Source organism: Hipposideros armiger, unplaced genomic scaffold (genome assembly GCF_001890085.2).
Source record: "Hipposideros armiger isolate ML-2016 unplaced genomic scaffold, ASM189008v1 scaffold_126, whole genome shotgun sequence".
In the NCBI taxonomy this organism is placed as follows: Eukaryota; Metazoa; Chordata; class Mammalia; order Chiroptera; family Hipposideridae; genus Hipposideros; species Hipposideros armiger.
This window is the reverse complement of record NW_017731476.1, coordinates 3048242-3072934: the sequence shown is the minus strand read 5'-3', so window position 1 is coordinate 3072934 and position 24693 is coordinate 3048242. Positions and strand designations below refer to the sequence as shown.

General features: G+C 45.5%; 2 protein-coding genes across 17 annotated transcripts in view; both read right to left on the bottom strand.

Moving 5' to 3' along the window:
- Positions 1–549, bottom strand: part of MAPK8IP3 (mitogen-activated protein kinase 8 interacting protein 3) — a 51717-nt gene extending 51168 nt beyond the window's left edge. For all 15 annotated transcript variants that reach the window (XM_019648584.1, XM_019648589.1, XM_019648586.1 and 12 more), the window contains exon 1: positions 66–549. In XM_019648584.1, coding sequence (XP_019504129.1) covers positions 66–383 — 318 coding nt within the window. In that variant the 5' untranslated portion in view covers positions 384–549. The remainder of the gene's footprint in view (positions 1–65) is intronic.
- Positions 550–4420: 3871 nt separating this feature from the next.
- On the bottom strand, positions 4421–23292 carry JPT2 (Jupiter microtubule associated homolog 2). Of its 2 annotated transcripts, none has more exons than XM_019648852.1 (5): positions 23179–23292; positions 17890–18038; positions 12726–12868; positions 8267–8315; positions 4421–7063 (listed from the first exon to the last, which is right to left on the bottom strand). In XM_019648852.1, exons 1-5 carry the CDS (start codon positions 23220–23222, stop codon positions 6876–6878), a joined length of 573 nt encoding a protein of 190 aa, XP_019504397.1. In that variant the 5' UTR covers positions 23223–23292; the 3' UTR covers positions 4421–6875. The 2 variants fall into 2 exon arrangements, with proteins under 2 accessions (XP_019504397.1, XP_019504398.1); XM_019648853.1 differs by having other exon boundaries at positions 23174–23262.
- Between the last annotated feature and the right edge of the window lie 1401 nt (positions 23293–24693).

The following is a 24693-nucleotide window of genomic DNA, read 5'->3' as shown; positions in this document are numbered from 1 at the left end:
GGCCCCGGGCGGGGCGGGGAGTACACGGTCCCCGGGCGGGTCCCCTGCGCGGCCGGCCCACGCACCTCCTCGGCCTGCTTGCGCAGCGCCTTCTCGCGCTCGTACTGGGTGAGCAGCTGCTCGTTGTCCTCGCGCAGCAGCTCCAGCTCCACCTCATGTTCCTGGTTCTCGCTGAGCACCGAGTCCAGGTTCTCGAGCACGTTGACCACGAGCGGCATGAGCTCCTTGACCACCTCCTCGTCGTAGCAGTGGATGAGGCGCTCGAACTCGCGGTAAATGGATCCCGCCAGGCCCGACACTCGCTCCGACATCACCGAGCCGGAGCAGTAGTCATCCTGATACACCACCACGCCGCCGCCCTCGTCCATCTGGATCTCCATCATCGCGGCTACCGCCGCCGCCAGCGCGGCTCACTGTCTGCCGGCGCGCTCGCCCCGGCTGCCCGTAGTCCGCGGCCCGTCGCCTCAGCCGCAGCCGCTGTCGCCTCAGGGCTCAGCCGCCGCCGTAGCTGCTGGTCCTGATGCTGCGCCCGTCACTCAGCTGCCGGAAGTCCCGCCCGCCGGCTCAGAGGGGGTGGTGTCCGCCGGTCTCGCCGCAGCCTCACGGCGCCGCGCCACTAGGGGTCGCAGGGGCCGTGACGTACGAGGAGGCTGGTCTCTGGGCCGGAAGCTCGGCGGAGCTAGGCAGGGTACACTTCCGGTCAGGCTTGTTAGCGATGCTATTCGCTAGCTCGTGTCACCTTTAGCGAGTTTCCCCGCAGCTCTCAGTCGCCTACCCGGACTTTTAGTGACTTATCATATGTCCCAAGAGCATATATAGACGATTGTGTACGGTTTAAAAACAAACGAGCATCCATGTGCCCATCCTCCCCCACTGAGAAACGGACATTATCTTTGTGCACCCCTCCAGAGGTGACTCGTGCTGACCTGGTTACGTGTTTTGTTGATTTACCTTCAGTTTTACTACACAGTAGTGCACCATCCCACACAGTAAGCACTCATAGTTTCGATTCAAATAGTGCATCTACAATTCACTGTCTCTTACGGGATTCCTGTTAAATGCAAGCTGTCCATCTCATCCTAAAATCCAGTAACAAGCTTTCATTTAGTCCACTTCCATGTCCTTTATTTTGTGTCACTTCTTCAGATTTCCCAGTTCCACTTAAGCTGTGTGTTAGCTTTCTAACTCATCCATTGAGTTTTAAATGTCAATGGTTATATTTTAAATTTCTATTTGTCCCATTTGATTTTCTTACAGCATGCACCCAAGACTTAAACTTTCAGCTTGGAGGCCACACTGGTAGTGTGAATTCTAATTAAAAAAAAAAAAAGTCCATTAGTGACAGCATAATGCTAACAGAAATGCTCTCACCCCTGCCTTTCACCTAATGAAATGCTTCAAGGTCAGTTCATCCCAATTGATAGGACCCTCTCATCCTAAACTGATTGCACCAAATCAGTGAACTTGCCCTCAACGCTATCACACACATTTCCCCCTTACAGCTTAATTTGCTGTATGGATGCTCACCCGCCCACTAAAGGATAAACTGAAGTTTCAGTCTGATTCCGATTGCCTGGCTTTTGATCCTAATTAAGTACATGAATCATCCTAAATTTCCATTTCCAAGCCTGTAAAACTGAACCTAAAAATATTACCAACTTACTAGTTATAAACTAATCCATGAAAGGGGTTTAACACCAACTCTTGCAAATAGGTGGGTGGCATGCAATAAATGTTATGTAGAATTGTTCGTTTGATATCCTCAAGATGAGCCAGGACAAACAGATGAAATGTTTTCTTCCTGATAAGCAAGCAACAGAGAAAGCTTGAGAATGTTTTGAGGAATGTTGAATGACTTCAGCCTTAGGCCTTTTTCAGAAACTGACCTCTGAATTCCTGAAGTAGCAAATGCAGTCGTAGAGCAGCCCCTGCGACCATGAGAAGCCAACTGACTTGGCCATCAACTTTATTGGTTTTTATTCCTAACATGATTAGACAGATTTGTTCCCTGAGATTGGTTAAGACAAAATGAAATTTTAAGATGATATGCTGGGTAATTCTTGATGCTTACTGTTGTGGTGTGTAATTAACCCCTGGACCTTCATACAAGGTGAAAGCATTCACAGACTCTACAAAGTAAGTTTTTATTAAAGTTGGGGCAGAGAGCATGCCCATGGCAGTATCCAAAGATGACGGCTGCCTCAGGTAGTAAGGAGAGAAACACCAGCAGAGGGTGGGAGTCGCCAGGCAGAGCCCAGAGTCTGAGAGTGGACAGCTACACTAATCTCAAGTTAGCTTTTTATTATATAGGAAAGAGGGAGACAGTCAGTCAGGTTTGAGGTTTGACATCCCTTCCTGGGTTCTGGTCTGTCTGAAGATAATGTTACCTTCGGACTCTGGACTCGGACTCAGCCATCGAGGCCTGGGACTTGAATGTGTCACCAGTAAAAACTGCAAGTTGTAAATTGGATTCCAGTGTTTGGGCACCTGAGGACTAAGAAATTGCTATTTCCCAGGTTATTAACGAGGTATGGGCAGCCTTGAGGAAGGGAACAGAGTCCTTTAGTTACTCAGTGAGGGGAGAAACGAGGAGAAAACAGGTGAATATCAGGATGGATCAAACTGCAAACAAAGTCCAATTACAGGTGGCTAGATAGGAAGCTATGCAGTGAGTTAAACTACAAACTAGTTAAGTCTAACTGCATTATTGATTCCCTGAATTTCACCCTTACACTTACTTTAGAATGCAACTAGAACACTTCTGAGAACTCAAACTAACTGAATTAGAATTTACTTAATAGGTTTCCTTTTAGATTTGTAATGATAATTTGGAATACAACTTTTTTTCTCATAAGATTCTAAAATCTAAGATAAGCACACAGGTTTCAAAAGTTCTGCATTGATTTCCACACATCTGCCCCTAATGCCTGCTAAAGTCACCTAGGTCCCTGTAATGTCCCTCATTTCTTCCTAATGCTGAATTTTCGATAGCACGTTTTAGTTACACATAAAACAGGAATATTTCATTCTTGATCTCCAAGAATGCTTAAAAGATTAACACACTGAAGATGGGGCATTTAAATATATAGACGCAAATCTGTGTCACTGGTCCACAATGTATTAAGAACATAATGAGTGCAGAAGAAATGCACTGGGTAACACAAGTGGAGGTATATACGTCCTAGAAGGTTTGATTCACAAAGATAATACAAGTTATGCTCCATCAAAAGAGCCAGTGTAGGGGCAGCCGGATACCTCAGTTGGTTGTTAGAGTGTGTGCTCTTAACAAGGTTGCCAGTTTGACTCCTACATGGGATGGTGGGCTGCACCACCCTCCACCCCCAAACTAGACTGAAAGTGGCAATTGGACTTGGAGCTGAGCTTGCACCCTCCACAACTAGAGTAAAGGACGACAACTTGACTTGGAGCTGATGGGTTCTGGAAAAACACAATGTTCCCCTTCCCCAATCTCCCAATAAAATCTTAAAAAAATAAAATAAAATAAAAAAGAGCCAGTGTATTTCTGAACAAGGCGCAGGACTTGAAGTGGCAATCCATTGATGTTATGCACTCCACCTCCCCCGCCCTCACCCCCTAAGTCCTTTCAGACTTAGTCATTGCTTAACTCTGGAGACAAATAGGTTGTGACACTCTGAGACCTCAGTGCTCACCTGGCACCTGGAGTGGCTGCTACAAATAGGTAATGTGATGCTGCCAGAGCCTACTCCAGTTCTTGGAACAAGCTGTGCACTCCCAAAACATGTCTTCAGACAAACAAACCAAGACCATGCCAGGAACCTCATGTCGGGTTTCTTTCTGAAGTGCTGTCCTCGTAGTCAGCCCCGATTCACCAGGCAGAACCGCGGAGCCTCCTATAGGGCAGGTGGGCAATCTGAGAAGTTTCAGCATCCTGAACCCACATCATGTATATAAGGATATTAAGTTTGCTGGCAGAACATATGCAAATAGCTATTATGTAAGAAAGGTGTTCAGCCTGCTTTCTCCACAGGGCTTGAACCTACAGGCAAATGCTAATAGCTCAGCACCTCATCTATTTATTACAAGGCTCATCACTGGAGCATTTCAAAGCCAACTTGGAGGCAAGCTCAATACCTTCAGTTCTTTGAAGGAAAAAAGTGGTGGAAGAGAAAAAAAATCATTAACTTACAGAAACTGAAAAGAACACTCGCATGTTCCCACTCCTTCTACTCAAAGCTAAGTCTTTGGTTTTCAAATGAAAAAAATGTAAGTCCATAATCTTTGCGAAGATTAATTTGGGCATCCTCTGGCTAAAGGGCAAAAAAAAAAAGGCAAACCCCTTCACCAATGATGGAGAGGTCAGGCACTCTGGAGATAGATGTTGAGGAAAGTGTATGCGCGCACACACATGAGCACGCACACACACACAATAGGCAAAGACTCAGTGCATGATTGCTAAGTTTAATTCAATTGTTACACCCAAGTCCACCTTGTAAAAGTAACAAAATGTTCCTATCAAAATTACAATGTGATGTGAGTACAGGTTTGTTGTTGTTTTTGATACAGCTCTAGAAAAAAGTTGGCACCAAATGCACATAAAAAGTTTTTAAGGCTTAATAAACATACAGACTGGTAATTTCTCAATGCGGCTTAGAGGTTGAGAACAGGATGCTGAGTTAACAAGTCTTCCAAATACAGACAACCACTCCCATTCCTGCTCACATGAGCACACTTGTCTTCTGCCTCTCCGGTGACCAGACTGCCCAGGCACTCTAAGCCCACTCCTATGGCCCCAGAAAGGGAAACGGGGGGATGATGGGGGGAAACGGAAGGCAGGGAACTGTCACTCCTGCCGGGCTCTTGCTATAGCCATGTTTTCCTCATTCCCCCAGGCCTCTCTTCTCATCTCAGGTTTCTGCCATCTCCACCCCAGAAATCCCTCCCAGTGGACAGAACCAGAGAGCCTCTCTCTCACTCAGCTGACAGTGAGGGTGGGGGCGAAGCCCCAAGGGCCAGCACTAGTGTCAGGATTCTTCCTGGCAACCCAATTTGGAATCCACAAATCATTCTCTTGTATATTAGGAAACAAAAGTTATAAATTGCAGTCCATTTCCACCATTAGAACATTTCACTGTAAGTTAAACAAGTTAGTGTGTTTGCGCTTAGAAGCTCACCACCATTTATGACATTTTGAAATGGGGGAACAAATGCTCTGAATTCCAAACAGCTTTCTCATAAACGGCCATTTGAAGGATAGAGACAGGAAGTACTTGATCAAGTCACATGGAATGAGTGTTTCTTCGCTCTAGAGTCAACAGGGCAACTGAAAGGAAGGAAACTCTTTGGTTGACAAAGCCACATGCGGATCCCCACAATGTGGGGGCTGTAAGAAGTGGGGCTTGGCAGGCGGCTCGTGCAGGCACTTAAGTGTCTCGGCCTGCTGCTGGGAGTGTAACTAAACACAGTTGTTGCTTTTCTCAATGTTAGTAACGATGAAGACAGTTCTAGCACCTGGCATTATTAGCTCCGTAGGCACTCGCAACAGCCAGCACCACACGAGTGAATAGAATGTAGCCCTTAAGAGGCTGAATGAGAGAAACGTCTGCCTGACCGATTAAAGCAACATGACTCTCGCCAACCCATTATCTTTTTTGGTAAATATGGAATTGGCCAGGTGAGGTTTTGCTGCCAAACTAGTTTTCTCCTAGCTTAAGGTCTCTAAGTCTCTTCTGGAAACTGAACATGGTCCAGAGGTTCTGCAAAGCTTTATAAAGGGTGGCCTAAGCAAACTTTTCTTCTTCTTTGGTGTATGTGAGCGACTGGCTTTTTTCTAGAAATGTGTCAGAAACAGACCAGAGTCAATACTCACTTATGGAAAGCTGGTGTTTTAGAATAGCTCTTTAGGTATGATTAAAAATTCGAACCTAAGAACCCAAGGTTCTCAAGCATCTCTTCTTCCCAATGTCAACAGGAAGAAAGACAAGTGAAGGACTAAAATAGCCCCATTACCTGGATGTACTTGGCTGGAGAGTTAGTCTTGCAGATGTCAGTGGGTCTCGCAGATAGAGGAACTGTCCATATTATTGCAGAAAAACAAAGGCCAAGACTTAAAGAGGACAAGAGGAGAAAAAAGGAGCCGTTCACAAGCAAAACCGGTCCATGAAGAGACTAAGACCAGACCTTGGGAGCGAAAGTCAGATTCCTGTCAGAGGACCAGGGGATGAAATCTCCCCATAAAGCATAAGACAGAGAACTTTTTGGGTTTTGTTGACAGCTGCCAAGGAAAAGCAATCAAGATGTTTCAAGAAAACACTGCAGAACGCACTGGGGCTGAGTGAAAAGGCGACCTCGGGGTTTAGCAGCGGTAGTCCCAGGAACGGAGAGGTATCCATGAAAGGTAAACAGTATTAGGAACTGAGGGGGGGATTTATTCAGAGACACCCAGTAAGTGTTTCAGCTTACGCCTAACAGACAGGTTGTTTCTGGCTTAATTTCAAAGGCTTTTAACTCTGCTGCTGTGTTAAGATTCCTAGATACCCAATTGGCTGGTGGAACGCCGATGCAAATAAAGACATGGAAGATGCCCCACTTCATCAGGTCCCCCGTGGCCTTGTACCAGCTCCCCACCTGGCCATCGTAGAGTTCCTCTCACATCCAGAATTACAAATGAGCTCTCACCAAGGAGTCACATTTTATCCCCCTAAAGATGTGTCTCTTGGCAGTCTGGAAGGCAAGGTCCTCTGTGGCTCCCATGGTGGCAATGAGCCTGAGCAGCGGCTTCAGACACATGACAGACCCTGTCCCCACCCCTGTTCCTCTGGGCTAAAGGAAACTATAGTATTTGAAATCCTATCTCTCACGTTTCTTGTATGGCTACAGGGGAAGCAATGGCTTCTCTAGTAGAAGGAGATGCTGGATTTGCCTCCAGGTGGGTTCAGGACTTTGTTGTGAGATCGCGGCCGTGGGCCCAACCTGGGCTCATGGCTGTCAACCACGGGCGTGGGCTGCGGCTCCTGGGCATGGTCCACTTCCCTCAGGGCGCCTTTCTCACCCGGCTCTTCTCTGGGCAAGGTGCTCACTGCGGCTGCGGGACAAAGTCAGCAAACCATACCATTAGAGGTTCCCCATTACCTGGGTGGGCAAACTGTACACGTGAAAGGTCTGTGACATAGACCAGCTGGCGAGAAATGCATACTGTAGGGGGTAGCCGGTTAGCTCAGTTGGTTAGAGCGTGTGCTCATAACGCCAAAGTTGCCAGTTTGATCCCCACATGGGCCACTGAGCTACGCCCTCCACAACTTGATTGAAATAACTACTTGACTTGGAGCTGATGAGTCCTGGAAAAACACACTGTTCCTCAATAAAAATTAAAAAAACAAAAAACAAAAAAAACCCATGCATACTGTAAAGGGAGGAGAGGAACAGAGCAAGGCTTCAATCTGTACCAAGACTCACAGGCTGGCAGAGGCTGTTCTGGAACTGGGCATAAAGTGGGTGTTTAGTACTATTAACGATCCTTGATAAATTCCTAAATAAGCTCATTACTGCTTTATCTTGCTTGTTGGATTCCATTCCCTTCTTTCACCTCATGGTTAAAAAGCAAACTTTCTCAAAGTGAGTATGAAAAAGAGAGGGCACCTGCCTTAACGGGCGAGGTGCGGCAAGGTTTTCTCACACTATCACTCTTGATTTTCTGAGTGATTAATTCCCATGTATCTTGGTCATCAACTGAGGGAAATGGCCGATATTAGTGCCCCATCAGTGTGGAAAACCAGTGGGGCTCAGAGTCTGACGTCCAGCCCCACCACCGGGGCGGCTCGCGCCCCAACTGATGGATGATGGAGGCACCGGTTCTCCCCAGAAACCTCACATTCTCCCTTCTCCCTGTTCCTGTCCTGTTCCCTTTATGCCCTTCTCTTCTGCATTAGTTTTGCCAGCGCTACCCTCAGTCGCGAGGATATAAAGACTTTGGATCCCTGCCCTTCCCTATACAAGCTCGGCTTCTAGAAGAGGACACCTTGGTCTTAGGCCGAGGCTGATTAGAAATGACAAGAAGTGAAGAAAACGCAGTGGTGACCAATTGGAAAGCTTTCATCAGAAATAACTGAGCCCATTTCCCTGGCCTTCTTCAAATACTAAATCCTCTGTGCGATAAACACGACCTTGCTTGTTTTTGTCAGCTGGCCTGGAAGGAGCACAGGAGTATTCGCCCTCATCCTCTGGGGCGCACCAGCAACTCTTCCAAAGGGAGAGCATTCAGGTGAAGGTACAGGAAACAGCAGCTCACCTTTAAGGTCCGATTTTGAGTCTTCTCCTTCACACAAGAGCATGTGGTCCTGCAACATGGCAAACCCAGGTCAATATGTGATTCAGAAACTTTTTACCCTCATTCAGGTGAAGGATGAAAACCAAGACATGGATGACTTTGCGTTCATTTTTAACTTCCAAAAATGTTTTTACTATGGACAACTTAAACCATACACAAAGTGCAGAGACTAGCACCACAAACCCCCACACAACCCACTGTGCAGCCAGAATGGCACCAGCTCGTGCCATCAGGCCTCAGCCACAGGTCTCCTAACCTCAGTCCCTCCACCCACTTCAGGAATGGTTTTAAAGCAAATCCCAGATATTTCATTTACCCATAAATATTTCAAGATATGGCTCTAAAAAATGCCCTTTTAAAAAATAACCATGGGCCGGCCGAGTGGCATGATGGTTGGGAACTGGCTTGGGACGCCAGAGGGCCCCGGTTCGGATTCCACATATGAGGGCTGGTGACACTGCCCTCTACAGCTAAGATGCTGAGCAGCAGCTCGACCTGGGGCTGGGCTGCCCTGGGTTGCCGGCGACGGCGTAGGCTGCAGCCCCTGTGGCAGTGGGTTGCCATGGGCTACGGTGTGTAGCCAGCAGCCAGCGTGAGCGGCCAGCAGCCGCAGTGTGCGGCCGTCCAGAAGGCGGCGACTGATCTGCCTCGCCTAGGAAGAGCGCAATGATAGTGCCAACTTGGGCCAGTGAGGCAACGTCCTCCACAGCTGGAATGAGGGGCAAGACGATAGCGACTTGTCTGTTCCCCTCCCCCCGGTTCCCCAGCACTGTTCCCATCCCCCCAATTCCCCAATAAAAAACAAAATAAATAACCATAACAACACTCTCACAACTGCAAAAATTAACAATTCCTTAAAGGTCTAACACCTCGTCAAATTTCAGAATAGTTGGAAATGTTTATAAGGCTCACCCTGGTCCTCCATGTATCAGGAACGTCATTCCTTTTTATGGCTGAATAATATCTCATTATATGTGTATAATACATTGTTTATTCATTCATCTGTTGATGGACACTTGGGTTGTTTCCACCTTTTGGTTACTGTAAATAATGCTATTAAAGCAGATGTACAAGTATCTGTTTAAGTTCCTGTTTTCAAATCTTGGGGGTATACACCTAAGAGTGGAATAGCTGGATCATATGGTAAATTCTAATTCTAAGTGCAACTTTTTCAGAAGCCACCACACTATTTTCCACAGTGGCTGTACCATTTTACATTCCCACCAGCACTGTATAGGGTTTCGATCTCTCCATATCTTCACCAACATTTGTTATTTTCTGCTTTTTGATAATAGCCATGCTAGTGGGTGTGAAGTGGTACCTTACTGTGGTTTTCATGTGTGTTTCCTTAATGACTAAGGATGTTGGGCACCTTTTTATGTGTTGATTGGCCACTTGTGCATCTTCTTTGAGGAAATATCTATTCCAGAGGTTGGCAAACTGGCTCGAGAGCCAAATGTGGCTTTGTGTACGTTCCGTCTCAAAAGTTTGCTGACTCCTGGAAGAGCCAATCCTGTCCCTCACAACAATTTAAAAATTATTCAAGAGCCATAAATATATTTTTACATAATCACATACACTTTTACATAATGTGAATAATATCTATAAAAATTTTACAAATGAAACTATGATAGTTTTATTTTCATTTTCAATTTTACTTTAGAGTCTGCGGCTCGCGAGCTGCAGTTTGCTGACCCCTGGCGGTTCTTCTGTCTCAAGTTTGCCGACCCCTGGTCTATTCAAATCATTTGCCCATTTTTGAATCAGGTTGCCTTTTTGTCGTCTGGTTGTAGGAGTTTTTTTTCTTTAATTTTCTACTTTTTGATTTATTTATCGCTACATCAATAGCGCTATTTTTTTTTTCACTATAACTTAACTGTTCCGCCATCTTGGCTCTTCCCCCTGTAGGAATTCTTTATATAGTCTGGATAGCAACCCTTTATTAGATATCTGATTTGCAAATATTCTATGAGTTGTTTTTTCATTCTCTTGATAGTGGGGTTTTTTTTTAAATTTATTTTTCAATTACGGTTGACATACAATATTATTAGTTTCAGGTGTACCACATAATGATTAGACATTTCTATACCTTAGAAGGTATATAAATCACCCTGATAAGTCTATTACCCATCTGATGGCATACATAGTTATTACACAGTACTGACTCTATCGCCTATGCTGTACTTTACATCCCTATGACTATTTTTATAACTGGTAATTTGTACTTCTTAACCCCTTTCACCTTTTCACCCATCACCCCAACCCCCTTCCCATCTGACAATCATCAATTTGTTCTCTGTATCTAAGAGTTTATGTTTTGTTTGTTCATTTCTTTTGTTTTGTTTTTTTAATTATTTTTTATTGTGAAATACACATTTTTTAGAATTAGTTTCAGCTGTACAACACAGTGGAATAGTTATACTTTTTACCCCTTGAGGTGACAACCCCCCTCCCTCAATCCGCCGCCCCACTTCCCCCCCCGCAATATCATACATATCTATTACAATTCCCTTGACTCCACTCCCACACTGTACTCCACTATTTTGTTTTTTAGATTCCACACATAAGTGAAATCATGTGGTATTTTCTTTCTCTGTCTGATTTACTTCACTTAGCATAACACCCTCTAGGTCCACCCATGTTGTTGCAGATGGCAAGATTTTATTCTTTTTTATGGCGGAGTAATATTCCATTATATATATGCACTTCGTTATCCATTCACCTATCGATGGACACTTAGATTGTTTCCACATCTTGGCTACTATAAATAATGCTGCATTGATCAGGCCGGCCGAGTGGCGCGATGGTTAAGAACTGGCTTGGGACGCCAGAGGGCCCCGGTTCGGAGCCCACATATGAGGGCCAGTGACACTGCCCTCCACAGCTAAGATGCTGAACAACAGCTCAACCTGGAGCTGGGCTGCCGTGAGTTGCCGGCGACGGCGTAGGCTACAGCCTCAGTGGCAGTGGGTTGCCATGGGCTACCGTATGTAGCCAGCAGCCAGTGTGAGCGGCCAGCAGCTGCAGTGAGTGGCGGTCCAGAAGCCGGCGACTGATCTGCCTCGCTTGGGAAGAGCGCAATGATGGTGCCAACTTGGGCCAGTGAAGCAACGTCCTCCACAACTAGACTGAAGAACAACAGCAACTTGTCTGTTCTCCTTCCCCCAATTCCCCAATAAAAATCTTGAAAAAAAAAAATGCTGCATCGATAGTATCTTTTCATATACAAAAAGATTTTAATTTTAATAAAGTCCAATTTATTTGTTTAAGTTTTTGTTGCCTGTGGTTTTGGTGTCATATTTAAGAAACCACTGTTAAATCTAAGATCATGAAGATCTGTCCCTATATTTTCTTCTAAAAATGTTATAGTTTTAGCCCTTAAATTTGGGTCTTTGATCCATTTTTAATTTTTGTATATGGTAAAAGGTAAGGGTCTGCCTTCATTATTTTTTTTTCCATGTGCATATCCAATTTTTCACCATTTGTTGAAGAGGCTGTTCTTTCCCCCATGGAATGATCTTGGCAGCTCTGTCGACATAATTAATCATAGATGTGAGAACTTATTTCTTGGCTCTCAATTCTATTCCACTGGTCTGTATGTCTATTCTTTATGCCATTGTCACGCTGTTTTGATTACTGGAGTAAGTTTTGAAATTGGGAAGAGTGAGCCTCCTACTTTGCTCTTTAAGACTGGTTGTTTGAGGTCCCTTAAGATTCCATGTGAATTTTAAGATGGGTCTTTCCATTTTTTCAACAAAAGCACTGTTGAGACTTTAAAAGGGATTGCAGTTAAGCCTTTTTGTAATCATTAGGCTCTCTCTCTCTCCTGACTGCTAGGGAATTTCCTATATTTTGGATTATGCTGATTGAATCCCTGTGGTGTCGACTAATATGAGGTTTGGTCTGATTCAAGCCTGCTTTCTTGACAAGAATTCAAAGGTGGTCCAGGATGGCCTTCTATCGTGAGACCCATAGTTTTTGGTTGTCTCTTGTTTTGTGTTAGCAGCCACTGATGATCACCGCCTAGATCCACAACTTCATCATACAATGCAGTTGTACTTACTCATGACCACTAAAAATAGTGACAATTTTATGAAATGTGAACTCCTCCGTTGTATGTGCAATTGTATAACTATTCTCTCTACCCCTCAGCCTATCTGCAGTGGGCAGTCGCTGCTGCCAACACACCAAGACGGCTTCCCCGAGGGCTCAGTCATCACAAGTTTGGAATCTATTTTTCTGATGACTCAGGGGAGCTTCGAAACTCAAGGACTAATGACTGCACCTGGGAAAAACAACGTCACCCATCTTGTCTCTTTCTAATAACATGTCCCAACGGCCTCGGCGCCTTTGAAAAGAGAACTTGGCTCCGTGCTTGCTTTGCTTACTTTCATGTCTGCTACCTGGGTGTAGTCCATACCTTAGGTTTGTTTGGGTGTGCCAAGGGCAAAGTGGCACTGACTGGAGACCCAAAAATGTCACTGGTCTTCCCACCAGGTGGGTTCAGACGCTGTCGAGTGTGCACAGGCGTTGATTCGTCAAAGATACCACTTCCTTTGCCCCCTGTAGAAAGAATCACAGAACAGTGAGCAACCCGTAACACCCACCTGCTCCTGCCTCCATATTCCTTATGTCAGAGAGCTCCTCTCATAGTAACACCTAGTCCAGTTCTGAGTTTAGGGATGATAGGATCCCTCAAGCTCTACATCAAACTCAGTCCCTTCACTAAGGGTCTGCTGGAAATTTCGTTTCTAGAACTGAGCTGAAAGGGGCTGGCCTTTAGAGGCAAGATAGTGAGATGGCATAGAACAGTATTTTCCCCTCTAGCATTTCCTTAACTTGGGAATTTTCATGCTTTCCTGTTGAAGAATCTTCTTCACTAAACCCATGAAAACCTTCTTTAATACATTAAAGGCAAACAGCTGCAAAATTTTTAGGTCAGACAGAACTGAATAACATGCCCCATTACAGGCAAACCTGTAATCTGGAAAATAACATGCATTTATTAGTCATTCTCTGACCTCATTGTGGCTGGAACTTCTGGTGACAACTAGATATGTCAGTAAATCACAGACATTTAACATCTTTGCTGCCAACTATAATATAAGTGATTTGATAAGCCATAATGAAAATATACATCCAAGATGTAACTTCTTATAAGCTGATGACTAAGGCCTGGACATGAAAAGTAAACGCCTGGGCTGGCCAAGTGGCGCATTGGTTAAGAGCTGGCTTGGGACGCCAGCTCTGAGCAGCAGGGCCCCGGTTCGGATCCCACATGAGGGCCAGTGCCACTGTGCCCGTACAGCTAAGATGGTGAACAACAGCTCGAACTGGAGCTGGGCTGCTGTGAGTCGCCGGCAACGGCATGGGCTGTAGTGGGGCTGGCCGGCAACTGGCGTGCACTTTTGTGAGCTGCCGTCCAATGGCCGGGGAGCGACTGCCTCAGCAGGGAAGAGCACAATGATCACAATACCAACATGGGCCAGTGAAGCGACGTCCTCCATAATTAGACTGAAGAACAAAAGGACAGAAACTTGTCTGTTCCCCTGCCCCAATTTCCCAACGCTGTTCCCCTCCCCCAATTCTCCAATAAAATCTTAAAAAAAAAAAGTAAATGCCTGCATTAAGCAGAAAGATGGCTACCATACGATACCAATGGGTCACCTCTCCACTCAGCAATCACCACGCACCTCCTTTCCTGAGCGCTATGCTCAGTGGAGGTGGGGCCAATACAGTCATGGCCCCGATGCAGCAAGAAGGTATAATCTTACAGGAGGAAAGAAGATGCGTTCCACTAACCAGCCATACAACCGTACACAAGTTCCCTGGCCTCCTGTGCCCCAAATTCCTCATATGTAGAGTGGGGATCATACAACGACCTTCTTCACAGATGCGTGAGAGGATTCAATGACTTACTGTAGCTCATGTCAAATGCTTAGAACAATGCCTGGGACACAGACGCTCAATAAATGTTGGTTATATTTTCTATGCACTGGACAAACTGTTCAGTGAAAAGAGGTGCAAAACAATCTATATAGCACACAATGTCTTAAGGTAAAAAGAGGGGGGTACAGCTGGATTTGTACCAAACATATTTATGTCATTTGTATTTATATAATTATAAAGTTGAATTTAGTATTATGTAAACTACTGAAACTTGAATGCAAAACTAAAATGATTATTTTAATAATAACCAAATTAAATGCTTTGAAGTGACTAAAAAAAAAAAAAGAGGGGGGTATTCTTTTTTGCTTGTATATAAATAAAGTACTTACTCCACTCCCCCCACCCCCATAAAAAAGTGGTTATCTATAGAGGCTGTGTGTGTGCAGGGAATGGGCTGGATGGAGTGCAGGGGCTTAAGAACTGCTTAATGTGTTCTTTTTAGAGTTTAGTATTTTATCAAGAAATTATATTTTAAGCAGTCCCTTCTTGGCTGTAGTAACCCACCATTTTGACAGAAGGCCCCAAGCACCTTAAGCACGTGGATGACGAGCTCCGTGTGAGCTCCAAAGGAGGAGGCTCCACTGGGGCTGGTACTCGAGAGCCCTCAGACTCCCACTGCCAGAGTGCAGTCTGAAGCAGTGTGGCCTTCTGGGATGCCAGGCTTCTGGGGGACACATAAAAGCATAGAAACAGGAAGCAGGGTTCCCTGTCTTTTTGGGGTGGGAGAACAGAGAAGAAGTGGGAATGCTCTGTGGGAAAATGTGCACACATGTTCCTGTCCCGTCAGGAACAGGTTCCTGTTCTGTGATTACAAACCTTCTGAATCTTGGCCATGGACCTCCCTGGGAGCTAAAGACCCCAAGCTGGAAACCCTTGGGCTGGAGAACCAGCACAACACAGTGTTATAGGCAGGTGTTCTGTGGCCATACTGCTGGCTGGAGTCCCTGCTCAGTCACTTACTGTGTGAGCCTGCATAAGGAGCCTCAATCTTTTTTTGTCTCCATTTTCTCAACTCTAACAAGATAATAAGTAATAACAGTATCCATCTGGGGTCATTGGTGAGATACCTGAGTTAATAATACACGTGAAGTGGTTAGGCCTTCAGTAATGCTGCTGGGCTGTTGCTATTAACGGTGTGTTCTTAGCAAAAATGTCTAGACCACAAAGTAGAGAAAACCGACCGCTTGAGGCCATCCCCTCATTGTGTTGTTTTTGGTTATGCTTAAGTAAAGTGTTTTAAAAATACATATTCAGCTTTTTAAAAAATGGAAGCTAAAAGTAACTCAATGTGAAGGTTTTGGCTAGAAGCACTGCTCATTTAGAAACATTTTTTAAATTGTGAAATGTAGCAGAGCAAAGTTTGTAAGACACAACTACCACAAATGAAAACAAAGCAAACATCCATGTAATTACCACTGTAGAGATGCTCCCAGCTCCCAGAAACCCATGTATTCCTTCCCCATCACCCCAAGTCACCACACAACTGAATTTTCTAGAAACCACAAACTTGTTATTTCTTGTATAGTTTTCTAACCCTAAACAATATAGTTGTCTTTGAGCTTTACATATAGTCACACTGCGGGACTATTACTCAACATTTTATCTGAAAGATGAATTCAGCTTTGAAGACGGAAAAGATGCTCGAGCCACTCATAAATAAATTCAAGACACACTTTTTAAAGAACCAAATTGCAAAAGACAATATGTTGGCAGAGCGTGGAGAGCAGCATCACAAACGTCACAATGAAAACTGGGCCACCCATAGAAGACTAGTTGGAAGTATCTATCAGTCCTTTAAACTGATACGGCAATTCCATTTTGAGAAACGTATCCCAGGAGGTTAAGTGTGGAGCTCTGGAGTCAGGAAAAGCCTGTGGGTCTTAGCATGCCAGTGCTCGGGACCTCCCAAGACTCAGTTTCATCCTCTAAGAGCGTAACACCACCGACCTCCAAGGGTTGTAGAGAGAACCAAATGAATACACGCAAAGCATTGAGCAGAGTCCCTGGCAAATATGAAACAATCCACACGTATCATTAATCCTCACTGTTAGAACAGGAAAAACAATTTGTAGAAGATCTAAACCAGGCGACGAGCTAAGCACACGAATGAAGAATAAAGGCAACACTGGTTATGACAATCCTTGGTAAATTTTCAGTGACTCACGATATAAGTCACACGCTCTGTCCTGCACACTTTTCTCAATGACACCCTCTCGTTGGAGGGCTGTGGGGCTAAGTCTGTAAGACTAAATAATGAAACAAGGGCAGGAGTTTAGGTCTGGGGTGGAAGGCACAGCTAGCAGTTTTCCCTTTCGGGCTTCCCTTGAGAATTTATCACAGATAATTTTCAAGAGCACTTGGCAGGACAGAAAACAAACCCCAAACAACAGGACCACAGGAAGCAGGAGCTCAACATGGGGAGTCACATTGGTTGTCGATAACACCTTGTGACTACACGTAAAACAGAGGCTTTCTCACTCTCTGGTCAAGAGCTGCCCACTGGGCACTAGAGCTGGGATATCATGTGAGTCTGAGGGACTGGCAAAGCAGCAATGCCCCCAAGTTGCCACACTTTCCAGGGAACCCGACACCCCAGGGAGCACTCCAGACACGCACTCTGCTGAGCCAGGGCCAAGGGAGCTGGTTCATCCATCTTCAGATGCCTCAGCTTTGATTCTATCTGCCATGCGACCCATCGTCCTGCTGCCATTGGTACAAAGGGTGTGCAGGGCTAAGCACTCCTGGCCCGACACCCATAAACTGGATATGCTGAGAACGTTACTCACTTAGTAAAACCACCTGCTTTTCTACTCATAATTATATCCCAAACATGAATCTTCTACCTCCACCCCAACTCGCCCCCAACAACCAAACAAACAAAAACACTAACTTTTGCATCCACTGCTCCTGTTCCTCTAGGTCTGGTCAAAGATTATGTGTACCCCGAACTGAGGTGGGGAGCGAGCAGCTCTAGCTCTGGTTCTGCTCGATTTCATTATCTGTCTGAAATACTGACTCCTGTGTCTGGCCTCTCAGATCTTTAAGGATGGAACAAACCTTGCTATTCCTCATGGATACAGACAAGGGAGAGCTTCTGTAGGTATGGCCACTAGCCCTGTGTGGTCCCTCAACCGAGAGAAACATTGCTCTAAGATAGCCACCAGGATGTGGGGTAAGAGCTGTACATATCTGTGCTAGACAAAGTCACCCTTTTTTAGAGTTACAATCCCTCCAACAATCTGATTAAAAATACCACCCTTCCTTAAAAATAAAGTTTAAATGCACAATCTACATGCAATTTCAGGAACCTCAAGGACGCCATGAGACAAGTAGGGGAGCCCCCTCTGGCAGAAGCCAGAACCCCACCATCGCCTTGGCTTCCTCAGTGCCTGTACCTAGTCAGTGTCTGGTGACCGATGAGGGAGAATTCGAGAATGATCGAGCCACCTTCAAGACAGAAAGTAAAAGTCAGGAAAAAACTTTCCTCACATTCTGGAACTCTGATGGCAAGAGATAACCTGTACCAGAAAATATAGGAAAGGATCAACATAAAGAAAAGAAATTTTTATCGAAAGAGCAGCGTAAAAAAGAACAGGCAGAGGCCAAAGGATGAATGAATCACCAAGGCCTGGTACCTGGGGGGTTGGTCCTCTTAGGCATGTTCTGAGTTTCTTCGGTTGGTCCAAAAATATTCGATGCCATCCTGTTGGGCCTGCTTGAAGGCACACCTTCTTCTGAACTTCCAAAAAGATCGCTCGATGCTCCTCCTGGGGGCTTCATGGCCCTGCAAGGAGACAGCAGGTATGAGTGACGGATGGCTGACCTGGACCTCACTGTCCGTAACTAACTAGACAGGGCACATGTACTTTCTTAATGTCTATGGAAAAATTACACACTGCAATTATTTTATATTGATGCAACAAGTTTACAGACAGCCATATGGCAAACTTCCTTTACTGCCCTTAAGAGTCCCTTAAAAGTTTCCTTTGCAAGTCTTGGTTATGCCAAAAACTCTCTGGAAATGTAAATACTCTTGAAATTATTCCTGGGACCTCTTATACTCTTATAAGTAAATTAAAGTATCCTTAAAACAAGCCAACTGAGCCACATTCAGTAGAGTTTAATACAAATTTTCATTCGTATACAGTAGTGTTTAATATTATAAACACATTCAGTGGTATTTAATGCTGGAGCTTACATTTGCTAAGTGCTTAGGATATGTCAGCTATTGTTCCAAAGACCTTACAAAACAACCCTCTAAGGCAGGCATTCTTTTCACAGATGATGAGTCGGCGATAGAGAGAAATCACAAGACAGATCACACAGGGAGTAGCAGAGCCAGATCCAAGCCCAGGCAATCTGGATCTAGAGCTCAGACTATGCCCTAATGCCTCTCTTAAAAGCCTCCAGAGGAAAAAAAGAGGGGGACAGCATACCATTTATCTAGATCAAGCCTGACCCCCAGAGCTGGGCCTTCAGAAGGGCCGCCACTGTGGCTAGTGAGCACTTGGTGTGGTAATAAGGACTCAGATGTGCTGTTAAGTGTAGGCTACATGCCAGATTGCGAAGACGAAAAGGCAAAATCTCTCTTTAATCTTCTTTTATATTGATCATATGTTGAAACAGTGCTTTTGTACACATTAGGTTGAATTAGATCTACTAAAATTAATTTTCCTGATTCTTTTTATTCTTTAAAATGTGGCTACTAGAAAACTTAAAATTCCTTATGTGGCTCACATTTCTATTGGAAAGTGTCAGCTTGCACCATGCAGAGTGTCCACAACATTAATGCAGGTGAGTCCTGGGAAGTTATATCAGGCTAATCATCTCCAGTCCTTATGTCTGGTATGAACAGTGAAATGTTCAACATCGAGAATCAGAGACCACACCTGCCAGCACCATTGCTCGTTTCAGATCACATATATGCAACGAGTGTCACCTCTGAAACACACTAGCCTTCTACGAGGGTTAGTTTTCATTAAACACCCACAGACAACAGTGGCATTGCCACTGCTCAGCCACCAACAGGAGTATCTACCTAAAGTCTCCATCTTTGGAACACTGTCACGCGTAACTGGGAGGTTTTAAAGTGGACATTTCAGAAGAGACAATCAGGACCTTGAGCCACTTTTTATTGAAATAACTGAAAAATTAATATAATTTTCACAAAGCTCTGCCCGGAAACCCCCTGAGGTTTGGTCTACTTGAGCAAAGCAGTGACACACTGAATTCACAGCATCTTTTCAAACACCTAGAAAGATTCTTTAAATGCATCTTAAAGGAGAGAGGGACCTACTGAAATAGATTTTTAAATTGGTGAGTGGCCCAGGCTCTTTCACTAGTCCTAAGCAACGGGACTGTCTGTGATGGTAGACATTTAGAAATAGATGAAATTGCAGAGCTCGACACACCATGAAAGCTACAAATCGAGGTTAGGCCTCACTGGAAAGCTATACAAACATTCACTGCCCACGATTTATTTCACAAAAAGAATAGAATTTTTAAAATGTTGTTTCTTTTAAAGGGCTAGAACGGGAGCTGGTCATTCACTGTAATTTAAAGTGAACAGAGTTCTCAGATTCCTTGGCTGTAAAGCAGGACTGCAGAAAGCACTCATCTGCTTTACAGAGGGCAGACAGCGTGCCAGCCCCAGCCTGGACAGAGAACCACAGGCCAGCCAGTCACTCAACAACACAGAAGCCAAGTGTGCAACTGGCAGGCTTGCAAATGGTGCTCAGAGTCCCCGTCTGCTCGTGAAGATGGGGAAGGTGGACTCCTGTTCAGCAGTTAGCATTTCCTTAAGATTTTGAGGAAGGGAAAAAAAATTACTTCTGTTTGAGAATAAAAATTTTTTTAACCAATAGCCAGACTTAAATTGGAAAGGGCTTAAAAGGACCATAGGTCATGCACTTTGTTGGTGGACTTGGTGAGGCCATCTGACTCCTGCACCCATTTATAAGTCACAGAGCCCTGGTCACAATGACAGTCTCCTTGGCTAGCTACAGCAGGTCCAACATGCTCGGATCTCCACAGCCATCTCTTTGAAAAGAAGGAATGAAGATCTGCAAATTTTCAGAACTGAACTGAATTTAACTAGTCTCATGCTGCCAGGAGTTAAAATTCCCATTTTACTGACTTATTAGACACATGGATCTTCTTTCAAACCCTCAAGTTCCCACATATTGTCAGATCAGATTCAAAGTGGACTCATCTTGATTTAAAGCTCTCAGGGCTCTTTCCTGACTCTCAACATTCTACATTCCTGGATATCCCAAGTCTCCTCAGCCTCTCGCCCTTGCTTCATTCAGATCAACTCATCGGTTTCCTGAGCACCTATCGCTGGCAAGCCTGCCTGCACCAGAGCCTGTGGATAGAAAGACGGATGAGACCAAGTCCTTGGCCTAGAGAATAAAGAAGCCTTAGGTTTACCAGGAAAGCTAGAGCTTTGCGTAGGTGGTTTTTGGTGTTCCGTGAGTTATGTGTCAGAGGCACTGAGAGTTACTGGAACTCAAAGACAAATTCTTGGAGGAGGTGAGGCCCAAACTGAGCCTGCCATCTCTGAGAAAAAAAGAGCAACTTTGGGACACTGGAGGTAAGCGATAGCTATTTGAAATGACGAAATGTTAAGTTGGGGTGGTGAAAATACAGTGCTTATTCTATTATTCTGTGTACTTTTCTGAATTTTATTTTACTTTGAAAACAAGGGAAGAAAAGGCGAGTGGTGCCCAAGAACACTGCAGCAGAGATTACCATGCAAGCTCCGCGGGAAGGAGCAGCGACCATCTCCATCACAAAGGCAATAGGGTACGCAGGAGGGGTTCACAGCCATGCAGCAGTCATGCAAATTGCACAAGCTGCCCCAACAGGGTCTCAAATAAATGGGACCAAAAGTTAAGCAGCCATTTCAATAAAAACAGACCCCCACAGCTCAATGTGGCTTCACTAGGCTCACATCAGTTATCACTATGACACTAGTTATTGGGCGGGAGTGGGAATATGGTGAGCTCGGCATTTGGAGACGAAACCACAATGTGGGGCTGCTTCCCAATTATTTCTCCCTTTTGTATTACCCCTTCAGTATCTTCCAACAAAGACAGTCCAAATACACAAGAGAAACTAAAGGGCATGTGACAAGAAGAAAAGCCACATACACAGCTCAGGCACTATGGCAGGGACAGAGAAAACAAGACCTAGAGGGGGGGTCTTCCCCCGTCCCCCAAGAGTTTGTTCCTGTGTCAGAAAAGCTTTTGGGGACTGGTCAGGTTCAGAGAGAAGCAGTGCAGCACCTTACAGCTTAAAGGAAAGACCTTAATGATGGCTAAAGCAAACTGCTTTTACAGTCAAAATCCCTTTAACACAAAATCATCCCTCATCACAAAAAGAAAAGACGTAGGTCTAAGAGAAGAAAAGCCGGCTGGGTGATTGTACAGCCACCACTTGGCTCCCTCTCTGAACAGTCAAATAAAGTGTACAGATCTAGCTAATTAAGTCCTTCAAGATGGCAGCCAGATGCGAAGCTTCCAATTACATTTAATCATCCAATTAAGAAGACTGCTTTTCCTTCTTCAATGTCCTGAAAGGGAAGATTTTTCTCCTTTTCATAATATTCTCTCCAAAAATGAATCTCCCAAAGAAGTGTGGAGTGCTACCTTAAGAGCACACGCTCTGCAGCTAAGCTAACGTCTGTAGCTCGAAGTCAGTATAACAAGTGTTACTCACGGTGCTCATTCGTTAATTCAACCAACATTTCCTGAGCATCCAGTGCCAGGCAGTGTAAACAAAGAGTGAATGTACTTAATGGACACAACTGAGAAAGTGCTAGGAAGAGGCCCTCGCCCAGCCGGTGTGGTTGTGCAGAGGTTACCAGGTACCAGAAACCTGACTCATCCTGAGCACTCCAGGGGAAACTTCTAGCCCCCTATCGGTGTAGATCCAGACTTGAGTGATGAATCGTCATTGTTGCATGGATTAATGACTAATTGTTTCATTAATGAATAATGACCTAACTCCCCTAAACTTACACGGGTTTTTAGCAAAGCGAAGCAATTTTTAGTTAGTATTTATCTTAACAGTCGTCACAAATACATCCTCTTCTATTCTGAGGCTGAGCCACAGAACTCACAATAAGGAAAACTCTTGGGCAACTGAACGCCCGAAACTCGAAACTCGACAGTGCAAGCTGGCTCCTCACCGGCTTGACAGACCTCGCCAGCTCTGGTAACTCTAATTTATCTGAGTTCCAATACACACAGAGCACTTTAAAGTTAAAAAAAGAAAGAAAGCGCGCTACAGTGTGTTCCGGAGTGGTGAAGCCCAGATGGAGGCCTGAAATGGGATCTCCGCTTCAGTCATTTGTAGTCCGGCCTGGTTCACCATCAGCAAAGCAGGGAGGGTACCGCCTACCTCTCGGACTTCGGGATTACGGGAGGCACCACCTACATCCTAGGGCTGCAGGATTAGGAGAGGGTACCTACCACCTGGCTCCTGGGCTGCGGAATTAGGGGAGGGCTCCGTCTGACTCCCGGGCTGCGGAATTAGGGGGCAGTTCGGGATTAGGGGAGGGATCCAGAATGGTGACCTTTGCCCGAAGCCCGTCTACGCGCGCGCCAGGCACAGGCACACACTCCAGGAGGGTGCCCTGCACTCCCTGCGGGTCCGCACACACACGCCTTGTCGGGACTCCGGGCACTGCCGCCCCGAAGCAGCAGACCACTTGGCCGGCGTCTTTCCGGTGCGCCATGGACTATAAACGCGCGCGGGAGGTGCACCTCCGGCCCTCAGACGAGACCCTGGAGGACACATCCCGCGTGTGCATCCATCTTTCCGACACCGACGCGTAGGCCGAGGCTCTGTGAGATCACCCGCCGGCCTCCCCGTCGGCCGCACCCCACCCCGCCCCACCCGCCCCAGCGCTCGCACCTCACCTGGAGCCTGCCCGGCTACCCTCGCTCTCCGGGCCCTGGAACATGTCGCCCACTTCTCGGCGTCTCTTCGCCTGCCGCGCCGCGGTTCCCGCCCGGCCCTGCGCAGCCCAAGGCCCGCTCGCCCGTGCCTATTGGGTAATGACGGCGCCAATCACGCCGCCGCAGCCTATAGAGGCACCAGGCCCCGCCCCCCGCCGCAAAGTCTTGGCGAGGCCGGCGCCGCGTTCGCACCCGATTGGTGGGAGCAGGGCCGCTGACGAAGACGGGCGCCAGCGTTGGGCAGCAGGCCGGCAGGGGGCGGGCTGCCCCTGGGATGGGTTGGTGTAATAGGACGTAGGTTGGCCGTGGCCTAGCCCGGCCTCCAGCCCCGCCCCCCCGGCGAAATCGCTTTCTGGGTCTGAGCGGGCGAGACCTGACCGACAGCCAGAGAGTACAGGGTTGCGGGTGCCGAACATTCGCCTTAGGAACCCGAACACGCGGGGGATGGGAATGAGAGGAATAGGGCAAAGTCTAGTCTTTCTTTAGGCGGCAACCTATGCCTGAAGGCCACTGACGCGCTGCTTATTCTTAAGCAATGTGGGAGGGGATGTGTGGAGTTTGCAAGCCAGTCAGTGGCAGGTGCGGTCGTTGGCAAAAGGACGTTAATCTGAATTATCTTTTCAGGATTCAGCAGTTCCTCTTTCTTGGCCAGTCCTGGCATGTAGAAGGGCAACTCAAAATACATACTCATAAATAGGGAGCAAGGGATAAAGTGCGCCATTTGCCCTATTTCTGATTCAACAAACAAAAAACAGCCGGCAGTGTTTTGTTGCTAAATTATACTCTGGACAGCCCATCTATTTTTCTAAGAGCTCAAAAAATAGGAGCCACTTGAGCTGTTTTTTAAGTGCACACTTAAAAAAACAAACAAAAGAGCAGAAACAATAATTATTAGATCAAGTATTAGTATGTATTTATGCATAATAATAAAAACAGATTTACAAGTTAAACTGGAAATTTAAACATAAGTTTAACAGCTTTTGTTTATTATATTAAATAACCAAAACACCTTTTATTCCCAAAATTGGTAAAGAATAAATAATGTAATTTACAATATGGTACAAAAAAATAATCAGGAAGGGCAGGGATTCTGCTTTATACATACACTATATATGCATATTTATAATCTATAAAACAAATTCACATCTCAAACAAGCCGAAAACCTTAGATGATATGGCTTAACAATTATTAAAAGAAACAGCAATACGTTCTGCTGCCCAGATCGGCTCTGGAGCCGGTTATCCTGTTAACGAACGAAAGGTACAGGTTGCTGTAGTGCTTCCAAGACTGAACTTACTTAATGTGATGTACAGATTACTGTGGGGTTAGGAGAGCTTCGACAGTCAGGAAAGGTTTGCTGTGGTTTCTTTCCCTTTTTTTTCTTCCTTAAGACAAAGTGCCCTATTTCTTCACAAATGCATCCGATAGATTGTAATGTCTTAAAAAAAAACTACGAAAAAACAATAACAAAAAAA

What these genes read in the sequence shown, in the direction of transcription:
- JPT2 (XM_019648852.1), bottom strand. Translation starts at nt 23,222, where the DNA reads ATGTTCCAGGGCCCGGAGAGCGAGGGTAGCCGGGCAGGCTCCAG. An exon ending in GGTAGCCGGGCAGGCTCCAG is followed by an intron (nt 18,039 to 23,178) that starts GTGAGGTGCGAG and finishes GTCTCCTTGCAG; the next exon opens with GGCCATGAAGCCCCCAGGAG. An exon ending in CACACCCAAACAAACCTAAG is followed by an intron (nt 8,316 to 12,725) that starts GTATGGACTACA and finishes GCCATGTTGCAG; the next exon opens with GACCACATGCTCTTGTGTGA.